We start from the raw sequence: 14,530 nt of genomic DNA, 5'->3' as shown, positions 1-14,530 counted from the left end.
TGCTGTGAACTCCTTCCTGGGAGGGAATCCTTACCGAAAGCTCACGGTTACACAGAGAAAACGGGCTTTCTGTGCCAGTTCGGGGTTCGGGGCGGGGGGGATTCTGGCAGTGAGGTGGATTCGCATAAGGTTTCAGCAAGGACAGCAAGTGCTCCCTTCACTTCACGTAAAGCCCAGGACATTTAGCCACGTTACAGGGCAGCCTAAGTTGAGGCTTCTCGCTGCCAGCGCCGCAAGCTGCTGCCCGCGCTGTCGAGCGTGTCCCTGCTCTCCCTGAGCGAGGCGACGGCTGTGCTTCTAGGCTGCCTTACGCACACCCTTAAACTAGTAATTGGCACTTCCTAGGCCGCTCTGGGAAGAAACAGAGGGTGAAACAGGCAACCCAAAGATCTGACCTGAGTTTTTCAGAGAGTGGCATCCTGTTACAAGTCTTAAATTACATCCCTGTTTTCATTTTTGTGTCCTCTGTGGGGCCCTTGGGTCCCTACAGTCGCTCACTGCTGCCTTTCCACTTCAGCTTCCCCCTTTTTCCTTCCCCTCACCCCTTGGAATTTATGCAACAGTTGGAGCCAGACGATTTCCATTTGTGTTCTGCAGTGTGCGAGAGTTCTTCCTCCTCCAGTTTCTGTTACGGGTTCCCTCTCGTATCTCACCTGCCCTGTGCCCCCTGCGGCGCAATATTCCATGCTAGATCGTCATCGCTGTCGTATCTGCGAGGGTTGTCAAAGAAATAAGATCTGGGACTGAAGCCATGGCTTGGGACCATTCCTGCGTTGGCCTGGGGGAAGGGAAACCTCAGTCAGTACTTGGAACGGACAAACTGCTTGGTTGGTACCTGACTCCTAAAAGAAGTCACTGCAGACTTACCTCCTGACTTCCAAAATAAAATAGGCAATTTTACATTTGCTGGAGACAGTAGAAATCCTTTTGCATTTCTCTGTTTTTCTCTACAGCACAGTGACAGTCTGCTGGTCTTAACAGCTTCTCCTTCCCCTTCCTTGTAGCCAGCAGATACGCCTCATTTCTGAAACCACCCTCCAGTATGCACTTAACCTGTCTGCTGAGCTCCTGTCCGTCCGGGACCCTTCGCCCTTTCCGCCCGCTGACTTGAAGCGAGCAGTAGGGAAGGAGCTGAAGGCTATGAAACACCTACCGAGATTTGGGGTCACTTCCCTCCCTCCCGCTGCGTTACCTCCCTTGCCTCAGGAACTGATCATGCTGAACCTTGGCACCCTGCTTAACGAAACCACAGCTGAAAAGGCCCTTCGGCCCTCTCTGAGCAATTTCAGTATCTACCCTGCACTGCTGGGAGGGCCCAGCCCCAAGGAGAGGTCCTTTGATAACCCAGGGAAAGGGGCGCACATGTAACTCCTTCATTTACAAAGCATTTTGCTTTTATTGCCCTATGAATCAAACCAGAACACATAATGAGATTCAAAAGGTCAGTTTGGTTGAGGAAACAGTGCAGAGGGACACCGAGAGCCTCTTCTACTGATCCACTGCTTCCATCATCCCGGCGGAACAGGGTTCTCTGCACCTCTGGAGAAGCCAGGATGACATCTCCTTGGCTTTAAGCAGGAGAGCAGGTTAATCTCCCCCTGTTTTTTAGATGCTAAATAACTTTGACAAAGACAAAGTAAAAATAGGTCCATCTCTGTCGTCACCGCATTTCCAACATTTGTCTGGCTGCAGGTAAGGCACGGCTGAGGATCACGCACGCAGCAGACAAACAGCTTGGTCCAGGTTATAATCGTCTGTGGAGCGGAGCGTTACATTTGACCAGCGCTGAACGCAGGCTGCCTCTGCTCAAACTTTTTGTTTCTGAAGTCCTGAATGAAACGTAAAACCACAGAACAACTATTTCTTGGGATTGTCCCTTATTAAAAATAAAGAACATTTTGGATTTTTACTAAATCAGAGGTGGTGTTAAGATTTTTTTAACTAAAAGAGGGTTTGTTTTAATTCTAACTCCATGCTTTCTGGCCAAGTATTTTCAGCCCCTGGACGATTTGCTACTTCTCCGCTGGAAGAGTTGGCCTACTGAACGCATCAAAGTCCTGTGGCCCTTGGTCTCCCTCTTGTGGCACACTCGCACTGAAGGTCAGTTCCGCCTTCCTACAGAGCCTCTTCATCTTTTGTTTCTTTCTAACATTGTATTTCTGGTTTTCCTCTTACCATAATACTGTTTAGCATAAATACTTGTCTTGTGTAGAAAAAAAATCCATACATGACCTATCCGCTATGGCAGATAATGTCGACCCTAAAAAAGGTAGCCATAGAAGAAGTGGTAGCACCGATGAGCTCTTCTGAAGCGTATGAAGTTGGAGATTCAAGGCTGTCTGCAAATCACAACGCAAAAATACAATGTCGTACGTGTTACTGCAGGGCTCGCTCTTCGCCTTGTGAGAGAATACTGCCTGTTTGACTCCAGTTGAGCTCTCGTTTGAGTAGGATTCCAAGTCTTTATGTGATCAGCTTTTTGAAAGGACAGATTAGCCCACATCCCTTATTTTCACTCTCTTATGAATCACTCCCACACCATCCAAACTTGGCCACCAAATCTAGCCTTACTAAACTCATTTTAAATCAAGTGAGCTCTCTCTGTGGTCACTTTTTTAAAAAGCAGCACCACTGGACTGTATACTAAAACATCTTTTCTCTGCAGTTGTCCTGGCTAACTCCTAAGCAGGAGTGGGGCTGAGATTTTTTTTTCGGTGAGTCCATCACTGGGGTCCATGGGGTTTCTTAATGTGATGTCAGATACTACGTCCTTGTTCAGCTTGGCTTTATATTGTCTCTGAAATCTGTACGTGAGAATAAAAACCATTGCCTTCTCTACAAAGTTATTCTATTAATTGCTTCCCTTGCTTGTGCATTTACCATTCACGTGCTTCTTGGGGAATATTAACTTTGGTTTGGTTTGGTCTACGGAAACAGAGACGTTACCTTGGGTAATCCTAGCGCAGGGCTGATATCAACCAGTATATCCTATGCTAACCTGGAGATGTTGCCTACAGCTATAAAAAGATGCTTGTCCATCTATTCACTACCTTGATATTAAGGATACTTACAGGGAATTATCCCTACAGCTCACACCTTAACCTCTGCTCTGCTGAAATAGCAAACAAAAATGTCAGCAAGTGCTTGTTATGGCTATGGGTCTTTGACCTGGAAACAATTCAATGGGTACAGGGCTGAAAGAATTCAATCTGTTATTTCATACATGCCGTCGAATAGTTAGCACACAACCATTTTCACTGCTGTGTCACGGAAGATCCCAGGTTTGGCTAACAAACTCCTTTTCCACTGACTCCAGTAAAGTACTGCATTAACTCAAAGGGAAAATGTCCCTAAATCTATGAAGGTTCCTGACTTTTAAGGTAAACTGCCTGAGAAACACCTTGTCTTCCTTCTGGGTAAACGGGATGAGTTTCTTTCATGAGGAGTTAGTATAAAGAAGTGGCAAGTTTGGGTTGTTTTTATTCTGCCAAGGACACACTGAAAAAGAGAAGTCAAAATGTAAAGAAGCCAAAGCTCCTTCAGAAGCTGAGCTCTCCAGACCTGCCTGGACATTACACTAACAAAAACACCAACAAATTCCACTTACTAGATCTTTTGTAGGGTTTCGAACACGGAAGAAATACACAACCAAGGAAGTAGGCAAGAGCTCCCAGATGAAAAGGATCACTCCGAACACTATGTAACCTGCATCTCCCAGCTGACATTTCAGATCTGCCTGTTGAAAAGTCAAAGAGAAAAGTGTTGAAAAATAAAGATGGCAGCTCATTTAAAGGTGCAGGGGGCAGCATGTCTTCTTATGAAGAGCTGTATTTAAGTGGCTGGAACACTTGAGAACATGGCCAGAAATTCCATTCAGTAAAGCCAGGTTAACCTGGCTAATGATTAAAGGCATACTAAAAAAAATCAATACACTGTCTCACTGGGTACATGACTTCCCCTTCCTTCTCCTCCTGCTATCTTTCCTCCAGTAAAATCAAAGTTTAATGCAGGGGTCTTCCCAGTCTAAGAGCCCGACAAGCAACCGTTGGATCAAGTGATCAAATCCAGGTAATGAGAAAGTAGTCTTCCAGTCCTTTTCCAGATGGGAATAATACGTAAAGGAACAATCAATGCCCAGGTCTTCCAGGGCATTGCTGGCAATCTGGCTTTTAAAAATTCAGGCTTGGATCCCTTCAAACAGGTGCACACTGATAGCTTGAATACGTACGCTCTTACTCTGGCATTAGCTTTGAGTTTCTCTCTAGATTTCCCCTCCAGCATTGACCATAGCTGCAAAGGGCAAAGCCTGTCCTTGCGTATGTTTTGTGCAGAAGAGAAAAGGGAAATGTTTCTGACAGGTGACCTGAGGCAGCACCACACTACAAACATTGGGCCGTACTTTTAAAAGTGACTTTTGATTCTGGTATCAAACTGAGTACCTGCTCCTTCGTTGCAGGCCCTTTACATACAGCTCAAATCATTTACCCCAAATCAGGCAACCCTGATGTCACAAGTCAGACCAGATGTTCCAAAAGCAGTAGGAGTGGCCTAAAGCGTTCCAGTGAGCTCCCTACGAACAACCCCTGCCTCCGCGGGGGAAATCCCTGATGTCACAAGTCAGACCAGATGTTCTAAAAGCAGTAGGAGTGGCCTAAGGCCTAAAGCGTTCCAGTGAGCTCCCTATGAACAACCCCTGCCTCCGCGGGGGAAACGAGACCAAAGATTCTGGCCATAAAGTTCCAGCCCCTGTTACTCCAGACTGGAGGAGTCAGCACAAGACGTGTCCCCTGCAAGGGCTCATTTTTTTCAGCAACGCTCCAGGCCCTAACAACAAGAGGGAAAATGTTTGATTCAGGAGATGAGTTGCAACCCAGCACCCTTCTGCCCAAACCTCCGTGTTGTAACGACACGGAGCAGCAACACCCGGCTGTCCTCCTCCCCTCCGCACCGCAGCCGGGGCGATTGGTGGTCCCGTGACAGACCCTACTCAACCAACTCATAATGAGGTTCTCTGGGCAGTCTTACCCTACTTCTTGTTTACAGTTTTACCTACTTATTTACAGTTTTATCTCCCGCTCAACAGAAAACTGTTAATGACACCAGGTTTGCTGGCCACCCTGGCGATACAAGGTCCTCACGTAGCTGGGAATGCTGCTTTTGGTCTGCAGGTGCTTGCTGAGAAGGTGGGGAGTCGTCAAGGGTCTGGGATTTTGAGGCCAAACAAAATATACTCATGGTCCAAACGCAGGCCTGCCATTTTGCTTGGCCTCGACGGAGCTGGAAAACTACTGGGCCCCAACTACATGCTGCAAAGCAGAGAAAGGAGCTGGATGCCCAAACGTCATAAAATTCAACAAAGAATCCCCTGCTATTTCCTTTAGTGTTTTTATCACCATCTGAATTGTCACTTGCAATTAAAGGTTGGGATGAATCTTAGTCTTACCCTCAAACGACAGAAGTTATCACGCAAGTGACAGAAGTAAGGTAAGTAACTCCACAGCCCGGGATGGCAATGGGAGATTTGATGATGACTTCAGAACTGAGCATTTCAGTGGAATCAAGTACTGGTTTTCTGCTTCTCCAAGTACAGCACATTCTTTCTAATGGACAGAACACCTGTCTTTTTTAATAAAATGTTTTTTTTTAAAAACAATAAAATCAAGGTAAATAAAAGATTGATTTTTTTTTTAATTATTTGGCTAGCGGTTACTTCTTTCTTTTAGCACTGAGGTTTTTTTTTTCCTCCTTATGCTGAAATTACCAGAAATTTGTATACCAGGAGCAAAACAATCTTAGTGCATTGAATAAAAGAAAAAAAATAATAGAATTTTAATATGTTAATACCTCTTGCCATAGCATCTAGGAAATCAGCCATCACACACAGAAAGAGATTTTCTCATTAGCAAATATTTTCATACTTGCCTGATCTGATACGTTGTACCAATCGTAATCAAAAGAATTGACTTTCTTGGTTTGGGAAAACGATAAGATGACCAAGTTGTAACAGGCTCGTGAGGTATAAAGTAGTATAACAGTCACTCCTATACTTGTCACCTGACAGACAGATGAGCCCTGGAAGAGATGTAAGCACAGGTTATTTATTATTCATAAGGCAAACTGAGCAGAACATTGCTTTGCGTGGACTTGGAGGGTTGTCATGCTATTCTATCTAATGCGACTTCTTTGGTCAGTATATCCTATACTATGGATATTCCTGTATTTTATCAGTACAGTGGTTTCCAGCCAATGGTAGCAGTTCCAGCCTTTACCAAGATGGGCAGCGACTAATTCCTACAACTTATTGTACAAGTGCAATTTTCAGAGCGATGAAAGCACAGAAGAACTACCCTTGGCATCAGACAAAGTAAGAGAATTCAGCCTTCAGCTGTGCATTAGCTCTAGAGCATCCCGTATCAGATGCTGCCTAGCTAGCATGATACAACCTTGCATCATTTACAATTGCTTGCTGTGCACCCAAGTACGGAGCAGATCCCAACAGTCAGCAGTTACTCACAGCATGGAGAGGAACAGAACACCCTGCCTTACCTAACGTCAACACAGAGGAGACGAGGTGGGAGCATGGCTTGGGCCCAAGGGGAGGAAGGAGACTACAAAGTGTGAAATCACAACGGTTCCTAAGCCCTAGAGAGAGCAGGGGAAAGAGCCTAATCCAGCGTGAGGAATAAGTGAGATGCCTGACCACTGTGTCAGGTGGGGAGGGTCACTGGGCGGGGGGGGAGACCCCAGCACAGGAGTTGTAGCAGCAAGAAAGGAAGGAATCCGGGAGCCGTGGCTACAGGGATTGGTCTGGTCAGAGAGGCAGGCAGATGTAGGAAAATGGGACTGGCTTTGATGGAAGCTCCAAGTAAATTCAGGGCAGTTGGCTCTGCAATAGTGCTTTGCACAGCCAAAGGAGGAACGATGGGTTAAAGCTCTGCGTGCTTTTAGAGGAGCAAGATACCTTGCGGTCATTTGCATCACTAGCAAGACCCACTGGCAGAGACCAACCCCACGAGGGTGGGCTCCTCTCATCTAGGTGGGAGAGAAAGAGGCCAAGAGGAAGGTTGTTCCTCCCCTCACAGGACCTTTTATTCCAGTGCAGGAATCTGGAAGGTCTGCACCCTCTTCCCACCACTCACACGCTCTGCTGCCAGCTCTGCAGCCAAGGAGCAGAGGTCCAAAGCGCTGTGGCAGGTAGGGCACGGACAGAAGAGAATGGCTAGTGAAGTACAGGGGAAAGCCATCATGTCCTGCATCCCTGGCCTTCAGGAGACTACCAGGGCCTCTCTGCCGCTCACTCACGCTGGTGGCTGTTGTCCCTTCAGCTCTGTCAACCCAGCCCCGCAGCCTGGCGAGCGTCGGTCAAGAGGAGCTCAGGGAGCAGTCAGAAAAGCTTGCAGAAAAGATTGCCTGTTTTCCCAGCAAAGTAACATCGATTCAGGGAACAGTCAGGCTCAGGAGTATTACAAAATCCCCGATACAGTCAACCTCTCTGACTGAATTCCTGCTTACAACACCCTGGAACTACCACCGTTCCCCGGCCCATAACCTGCAGCCACGGCAGGAGCGAGCCAAGGGCCCACTGCTACGCGGGAACTGAAGCCAGGTATGGAGCAGTCAGCGATGAAGGCTGTGGCGAGACCAGGGAGCAGGAACTGTTTGCTGGGCACTTCTCTGTTCTCCTTCCGTACTAGCAAGTCGGTGATGCTGACATGGAAACCCCGGGTGAGAGGGCAGAGAGGAGGTGCTGACTGGCACATCCCCTACCCACTGACGGCCTGGGGAGAGCAGAAGTGAAGAGCAGAATGGGGCCGGTATTTCCCTCTACAGGTTTCACTACATAGCTGTCATTCTTTAGTAGTTAATAGTTAAATATGCGGCAGATTTAACAAACTTCAATCCTAGCAAATGCAAAAAAGGGGGTAAAAGTGTCCCGGTTTTGCTGCCAGTCAAATATACTTAGCGGACTGGGGAAGGGAGAGCACAGCAGTAAAAGCCAGAGGAATCCTTTTCCAGTCACAGGCCCCTATAGAAAAGAGAGGGGAGCCCCAAGTTGGTAGTGTGTCCCACTACACGATGCCTCTGGCCAGTACAGAACTGGTCCCTCAGGGCAGGGCTGTCACCTCCTCGGTGCTGTCGTAGCCCTGGCACAGAGAACCAGCCAGGTCCCCATGCCAGGTCATGGGGGTGAAGGCGTTTTCACGTGTGGTCAGAAGATAACGTGCCAGCAGATGGGAGATGCAAATAAAAGGCTGCCAGTACCGATGCCTACCTACATGCACCGCAGAGCACACCTTATCTCCAACGCTGCTTCTATCATATCACTGCAGAGAATGGATTTCTCTTCTTTAGCTAGTTTTTCCAGCCCAACAGTAGCAGATTCAACCAGGACCTTTTTTCGCTGTCAGCTCCAGCCGTCTGCATCCCTAAGCATGTGCAGCCAAACCCTACTGGAAGTCCCCAGAGGACCTCCCATTTCAGGTCAGTGGGAAGGAGCGAAACGCTCTTTAATTCTCACTTCCACATTCAAACTTTCATCAGCCGAGTGTTCTGTCCTTTCCTGTCTGCAATAATGTTAGAGGTTGTTTGGGTTTTGTGAAATAGCTTGAAGTAAAGAAGCTCAGGTTTCCTGCAGGAGGAGGAAACGGAACCAAGTAATCTACCAAAGCCTCCCTTGGGTTAACACTGCTTTGTTACAGAGATTTACGCTTCTGTGATTTGCAGCGGTAGAAAAACTTTTCCTACTAGGAAAAATAATCCATCGCCCATGCCCTTTGGTCAGCAAATGACAAGCTTGAAAGAAATAAAACAAACTAAGCTGTGTTTTTAAATCTTCTATTCAGCCCTGAACTTTCAGTTGTTGTGCAGTATGGCCAGATTTAATTAAACAGAAAAAGTACTCCTTTCATCTGATTAAGTAAATGGAGAGAAGAATTTTATTATAAGATTTTCTAAATAGCAGCTGAAACGTACTGTTTTTAAGGGTTTCTTGTGGTAATGGTAATGTGCTATTGGTTAAACTAATAATTTAAGATTTAGTGATCATCTACTGCAAATGCAAGGACCTTTGAAAGCCCTGTTTCATTATTTATAGATACAAAACATCTTCACTTATTTTAGAATAAATACTGCATGCTTATGTAATACCACCCAGCACCTTGACTACTAAATGCGTCCAAAGCTGTAAACCCAATGATATTTCTTCAAAGAACATTTTGTAGATAATAGGAGAGACTTTTTTCCCCTTCTCCCCACTTTGCTAAATTATAAGGTGTTAAGACTTTTAAAACTCATTATCTATAGGACAGCATGCAAATGTATAAAGGGAGATTCATATTCCTCTGTCTGGCTTATCTTCGGCATGCTGTTACCTTAAACAGTTAATTTAATCAGTCAATAATTTGACAAGCTGAAGGATCCTGAAGTACAGACCACTTCTATGTAGCAGTACGGAAATGAAGCGGTCTGCAGACGGGGACCTGGAGAAAGCAGTATCCACTCGAAAAAAACCTGTGAGAAACTCCAGCCAGTAAGTTCTGTAAACTCTGCCTCAAAAATACATATTCTGGGGTCACCGGTGTTAGCCAAAAGCACCCTTGCTACCACTTAGTATTTAATGCATGTATCGAACAGGCTGGCCAGCACAGTGCGAGCTGTGAAGCTGAAGGCCTCCAGCTCTCAGGGGATCTACAGAACTGTGTGGCTTTGCCTCGCACTGCCCTGGTCTCTCAGAAGGTACTTGAAAAGAACTGAAAATGTACCTTACCTTGGACTCCAAGTAAATGTTGGCTAAAGACATCTTGGAAATCTTATACAGGCAGATGGAGAGTGAAACAGCACACAGCACAAACAACGTGTCATTAATTGCCACCCGGACAGAGACAATGACTTTTCTCTCTGAATTCTGTGTCCTCACCAATACTGCACATGTTAAATTCACCAAGAGGAAGAGGAGACTTATGAAAAGAGAAGCCAGGTAGAGGGGCAACCTGGGAGAGTGAGGAGAAAACAGTTTTAGCGACATTGTTCAGCAAGTGTTGGTCATGACATGGAAGTTGTACTGAGCAATGAGCTGCCTCAGCCCAAATCAAAGTGCTCCACATTGCTGGAGAGATTACCTTAGCTCGTTTCAAACCTCTTTTTACAGTTACACAACAAGCTGCAATTAAAGAAACTAGTATCAAGCAGCAAAACATGGAAGACCGTTTGCAGCAGAAATACAACAGCACAGTTCTTAAAAACTACTTAAAATATACGTGTACTTTCCTAGAGCGTGCAGCGCAAACCCTCTGCTCACCGACAGGAGACACCTTGCAAAAGGTTGAGTTGCCTGGAATGGACTGGGTTTGACGTTGGTTTTACTACACCACCACTGCCACGAGAAGCATCACTGACTGCTGATGTTTGCTGTCAGATTTCATATTAAATTAGGGAAGTGTCTAACGGTAAGAAAAAAAAATCTCTGAGTTACTGGTTCCCCAGCATCTTTCTCCATCCCTCTTCCTAAGTAACTGGTTCATGGGCAATCTCTTGAAAGAAACGTCAAGAAATTTAAATATGCATATTGATTCTGGGTTGGCATCTTGCCATCTATGCCAGGCAAAAGGTTCGTTTGCACAACCACGGGAGCAGAGCTGGAACAGAAACGTGTCAGACAGAAGCCCAGGAGCTGGACTGGTTTTTCTCCGTCTGTTTTTTTCCCACCTACCCAGAAGTGATACCTGCAATGTAAGTATACCACATACTCAAGGAAAGCTGCTTCTAATTCCTCCTTACTCCTACACACAGCCATGGAGATTGTCACTTAAAAAAAAAAAGCATGTTTCCATTTCAGGTGTTTGCTTACTTCATTATCATTGCTGACCAAGGCAATTACTGATAAGGGTCATACTCTGCAGTCACTGCACGAGAGGTTTTGGCCACAGCTTTTCATGCCTGCTGGGAACAAACATCCAGACTATCCCTGAGGAATCCAGTCTTGATTGTTTAAAAATACTTTACCCAATGGTGATCTTTTTCTTTCACACATTCAGGTCCTTTTGGGATAGCATCAATGCAGCTGCAAAGCTGAAGCATAGCCGGTTTCTTTTCCGAGGGCAAGAAAGGAAGTGGTACACCTTTGAGACCTTTTAAATGTGTAACCGGGAGAACTGAAAGCCTAAAAGTCCCTGCTTGTGAATTAATGCCCTTCTTTCCAGCTTATCTGGCAGCGGGCGAGGATGCTGTCTGTTCCTTGCTCTCATGGAAATTCCCTCTCAGGGGGAAGACTGTGCTCATTCTTAACCTTCCAGGGCAGGGCTCTGGTTTTAGGATAAGCAGCTAGAGGTAGTTCCTTTAAACCTCACAGTCTAACGCTGGAAGCACTGCAGTCCTGATGCTCTTCTCTCACATGGCTTCCCCTGGAGAATGCAGTTCCCAGTTGTTGTGGTGCTACATTTACAGCTTTTATGAATATCTCAAAAGTCTTTAAGTGGCAGTCGTATGTCTTACTTTCCTTCCCCTCCCAAAGACTATTTAATAGTTTCATCTTTGCTGCCCAAAGGTAAAATATTCTTGGGGGGTTCGGGCTTATGAGGAAAGGTATGGTTTTACATGCTGCCTGCTTGTGGGACAGTAAGTACCTGCTCTCTTTTTGCTCATCTTAGTCGGTGGGACCTTCTGCTTCAGCGCAGCCTGCACGCCCTTGATGCTGGCTTGCAACCAGCAAGGCTTAGAGGCTTCTAGGCCAGGCTCCTCCTTGATGGAGTTTAGCAGAAAAAAAAAAAAAAAAAAAAAGCACTGTCACGTTCTCATGCCCACACACTCCGGTACGTGCCAGGGTGAGCTGTCATGGCCAGTCAGTTGTGCAGTTCTTCACATAATGATCTTCCATCCCCCTTATTAACATGATGTGGCTGGGGAAACGGCTGTCTGTTTTGACAATAGAAGCATTGTTGGTGAACTTCTGAATACGCACTGATGGAGATGCAGGCTGTGTCTCTCAGGGCGGTTTTAGGGTCTCTGCAGCTGCAGAAAGCGCTCCTAACTCATTAATGGCAGAATGTATCCTTACGTCTCAACTACAAGGGTACCTACAAGGCATGAATAAACATACAGGGTGTTTTTTAGAAAATAGGAAAGCAGGGCAGGAGAAGTGCTTCCAGATTGCACTAGGGACTGTTCAAAAGCCTGTTGTGCCTAATCCCCACTTTGGGGTTAGTCCCTTAAAAGAAGCTGTGTGTAATCTGGCTTGGACGGGGAAGGCACGTGCCAGGGTGTTCTGCTCTTTCTGCGTCAGGCTCGACGCACCCCTAAGTTTTTCTTTGAGCTTAAAATCAAACTTCAGATGGATGCAGTGAGTGTTGCCTTGTTTAACAAGAAAATCTGTTTGAAACTACTGCGTTTTGTACGTGGTTTCCTCAAAAACCATACAGCGTCTGAGGCATGCACACACGGCACAGCAAGCCTCATCCAAACCCAGGGACTGTAAGAAATCCCCAAGCCCAGGCAGACGTGCAGAAGGACTGTTTAAATATGAAGTTGGGCTGGCACAGGCTTCACTTTGAGCTCTCTTGCCACAGTGACTAACATCATGAAGGCGGTGCTGAGTAAAGTTTGCTTAAGATCTGGATCTCTGAGAGGATTTTATCAATTTTTTCTGTATCTGAAATGATTCTGACTTCTGAGACCTTTGCTGATACATGGACTGCAGTCCTACCTCTCTGCTGCCCTGTTTATGTTGCCATTATCTATTGCAGAAATGCCAATACCAAGCAATAAGGTCTGACACTTATTAAAGAAAATAGGGGGAAAAAAAATAAAAAAGTTCAGCAATGAAGAAAAATCAAATTCAGTAAGCACAGACTCCAGCCCCTGTCTGTAGGCCATCCATCTCTCTATCATCCATCATCCATCTCTCCATTGGGATTTGAGCAACCTGATCTAATGAAAGATGTCCCGGCCCATGGGACAGGGGCTGGACTAGACAATCTTTAAAGGTCCCTTCCAACCCAAACCACTCTGTGATCCTGTGATCTTTCACTAGCCTGTTACAATTAAGATTCAGGACCTCAGCTGTGGGTGTGCACTTACTACACCACTTCACTTGCCCTATATAAGATGGGAAATGAGGTCAGCTTTATTTATATGGTGCTCTCACACAGGCTAACCACATTCATGCTAAGGGACCTAGATATGAAAACCAAATACTACTGAAGTCCTTCACCAACAGAGCTGAATAAGAGAGAAAAAGCTAGACCAGATCCAAGAGTGATCTGGGTTAGAAATGCAGTAGGCAAGAGTCAGGGTGGACATGGAGCTGTTTTGGGGAGGGTAGCCTGTGCATGAGTAATTCCAGTCGCAATACCTAAGTATTTAGGAACGGAGACGCTCCAAGAGCTACATGCAGGGTGCTAATGCAGTCACTTCATAGGCATTGACTAAATATCACAAGCTCCCTTTCCTTGAAGAAAGACATTTTCAAGCAGTTTTCAGGAATAAAGCCTTTCCACAAGCAGCAGTAACAGATGAGGTTCAAAGCTTCTACCTCTCACCTCTAAAGCCAGCCAGGAACACGCTCACAGACCTGCCCTATACCACCCTGACCTGCAGCCCAGGCTTTGTGTAAAGCCATCCTTTCTTCCTCTTGCCTATGCGTACCATCAGGAGTCAGCATGCTGGGGACCTGGCTGGTGTGTGCCGTGCTTGTCTGCCAGCCCATACTCCTGGATTTCCTTCCCACAGAAACCAGAGCGCAGAGGGGAGTGAATGTATTTGTATGCCACGGCGTTTACCAGGGAGCATCCAGCTCTTGTCCCTTGTGGTTTGGGATGTGGCCAAGGTATACCCACAGACCCACTAACTTGAAAGCCCTCCTGAGGCCACCAAAATAGACGCAGCCTCTCTGTTCCCATCCTGACAATTTCTGCATCAGCTGCGGTTCTGGATGGAGTCCACATCCCTCAGTCAGCCATCGCACCCTGTGTCCCCCATACCCTCACCACCCCAAGCACAGCCCACCCCAAGCCTGCTCTCACCGTACTGCCGTTCTACCAAACGTGCTTTCTGAAGCACTTGCTCCAGATGATCGCTTCTCCAGCTGTATTAAAATCCAACTGGATAACAAACTTGTCAGGGCAAGGATAATGTTCATATTTGACCTGTTGATACACTACTATGTTCTCCTAACAGTCAACAAGTAACAGGCCAGATTTCACTTCCAAATTACTCTGTTTCCCTATCCTGAATTCAGATTGTAAATTCTTCTTTTAGAATGGAGACAACCTCTCTCTTTCCTCCCCTGTCTAAAGAGCATTGCCCGACGGAGGCTTTTAGGTATTGCCACAATAAACATTAATTTATTGAGCTCTTCCTCAGCTTTCTGGACATCACTGCCCTTTGGGGAGCTTCCAAGTAGTTCCTGACGATTCCTTCTGCTCAACAAGATCCCAAACAAATCTCCCCACCTAAATGCAAAGCTACCATAACCTCAACTCTATGGAGTCAGGGGAAGTTATCTGTCAGCTCCCAAACACATCATCAAGATGAACCC

The 14,530-nt window shown here is 46.1% G+C and overlaps 1 protein-coding gene across 2 annotated transcripts in view; it reads right to left on the bottom strand.

The window, feature by feature from the left end:
- Positions 1-14,530, bottom strand: part of GPR137B (G protein-coupled receptor 137B) — a 25,760-nt gene that overhangs the window by 1,434 nt on the left and 9,796 nt on the right. The window contains exons 3-6 of one of the 2 annotated variants that reach the window (XM_009697282.1): positions 9,767-9,989; positions 5,923-6,072; positions 3,608-3,736; positions 654-778 (exon numbers count right to left, since the gene is read on the bottom strand). In XM_009697282.1, the coding sequence (XP_009695584.1) occupies positions 654-778; positions 3,608-3,736; positions 5,923-6,072; positions 9,767-9,989 (627 nt within the window). The remainder of the gene's footprint in view (positions 1-653; positions 779-3,607; positions 3,737-5,922; positions 6,073-9,766; positions 9,990-14,530) is intronic. The other variant, XM_009697283.1, reaches the window with a different exon arrangement.

This window comes from Cariama cristata, unplaced genomic scaffold (genome assembly GCF_000690535.1).
Source record: "Cariama cristata isolate BGI_N322 unplaced genomic scaffold, ASM69053v1 scaffold5243, whole genome shotgun sequence".
Taxonomy (NCBI): domain Eukaryota; kingdom Metazoa; phylum Chordata; class Aves; order Cariamiformes; family Cariamidae; genus Cariama; species Cariama cristata.
The sequence above is the reverse complement of the archived record's forward strand: the minus strand, read 5'-3'. Positions and strand labels throughout refer to the sequence as shown.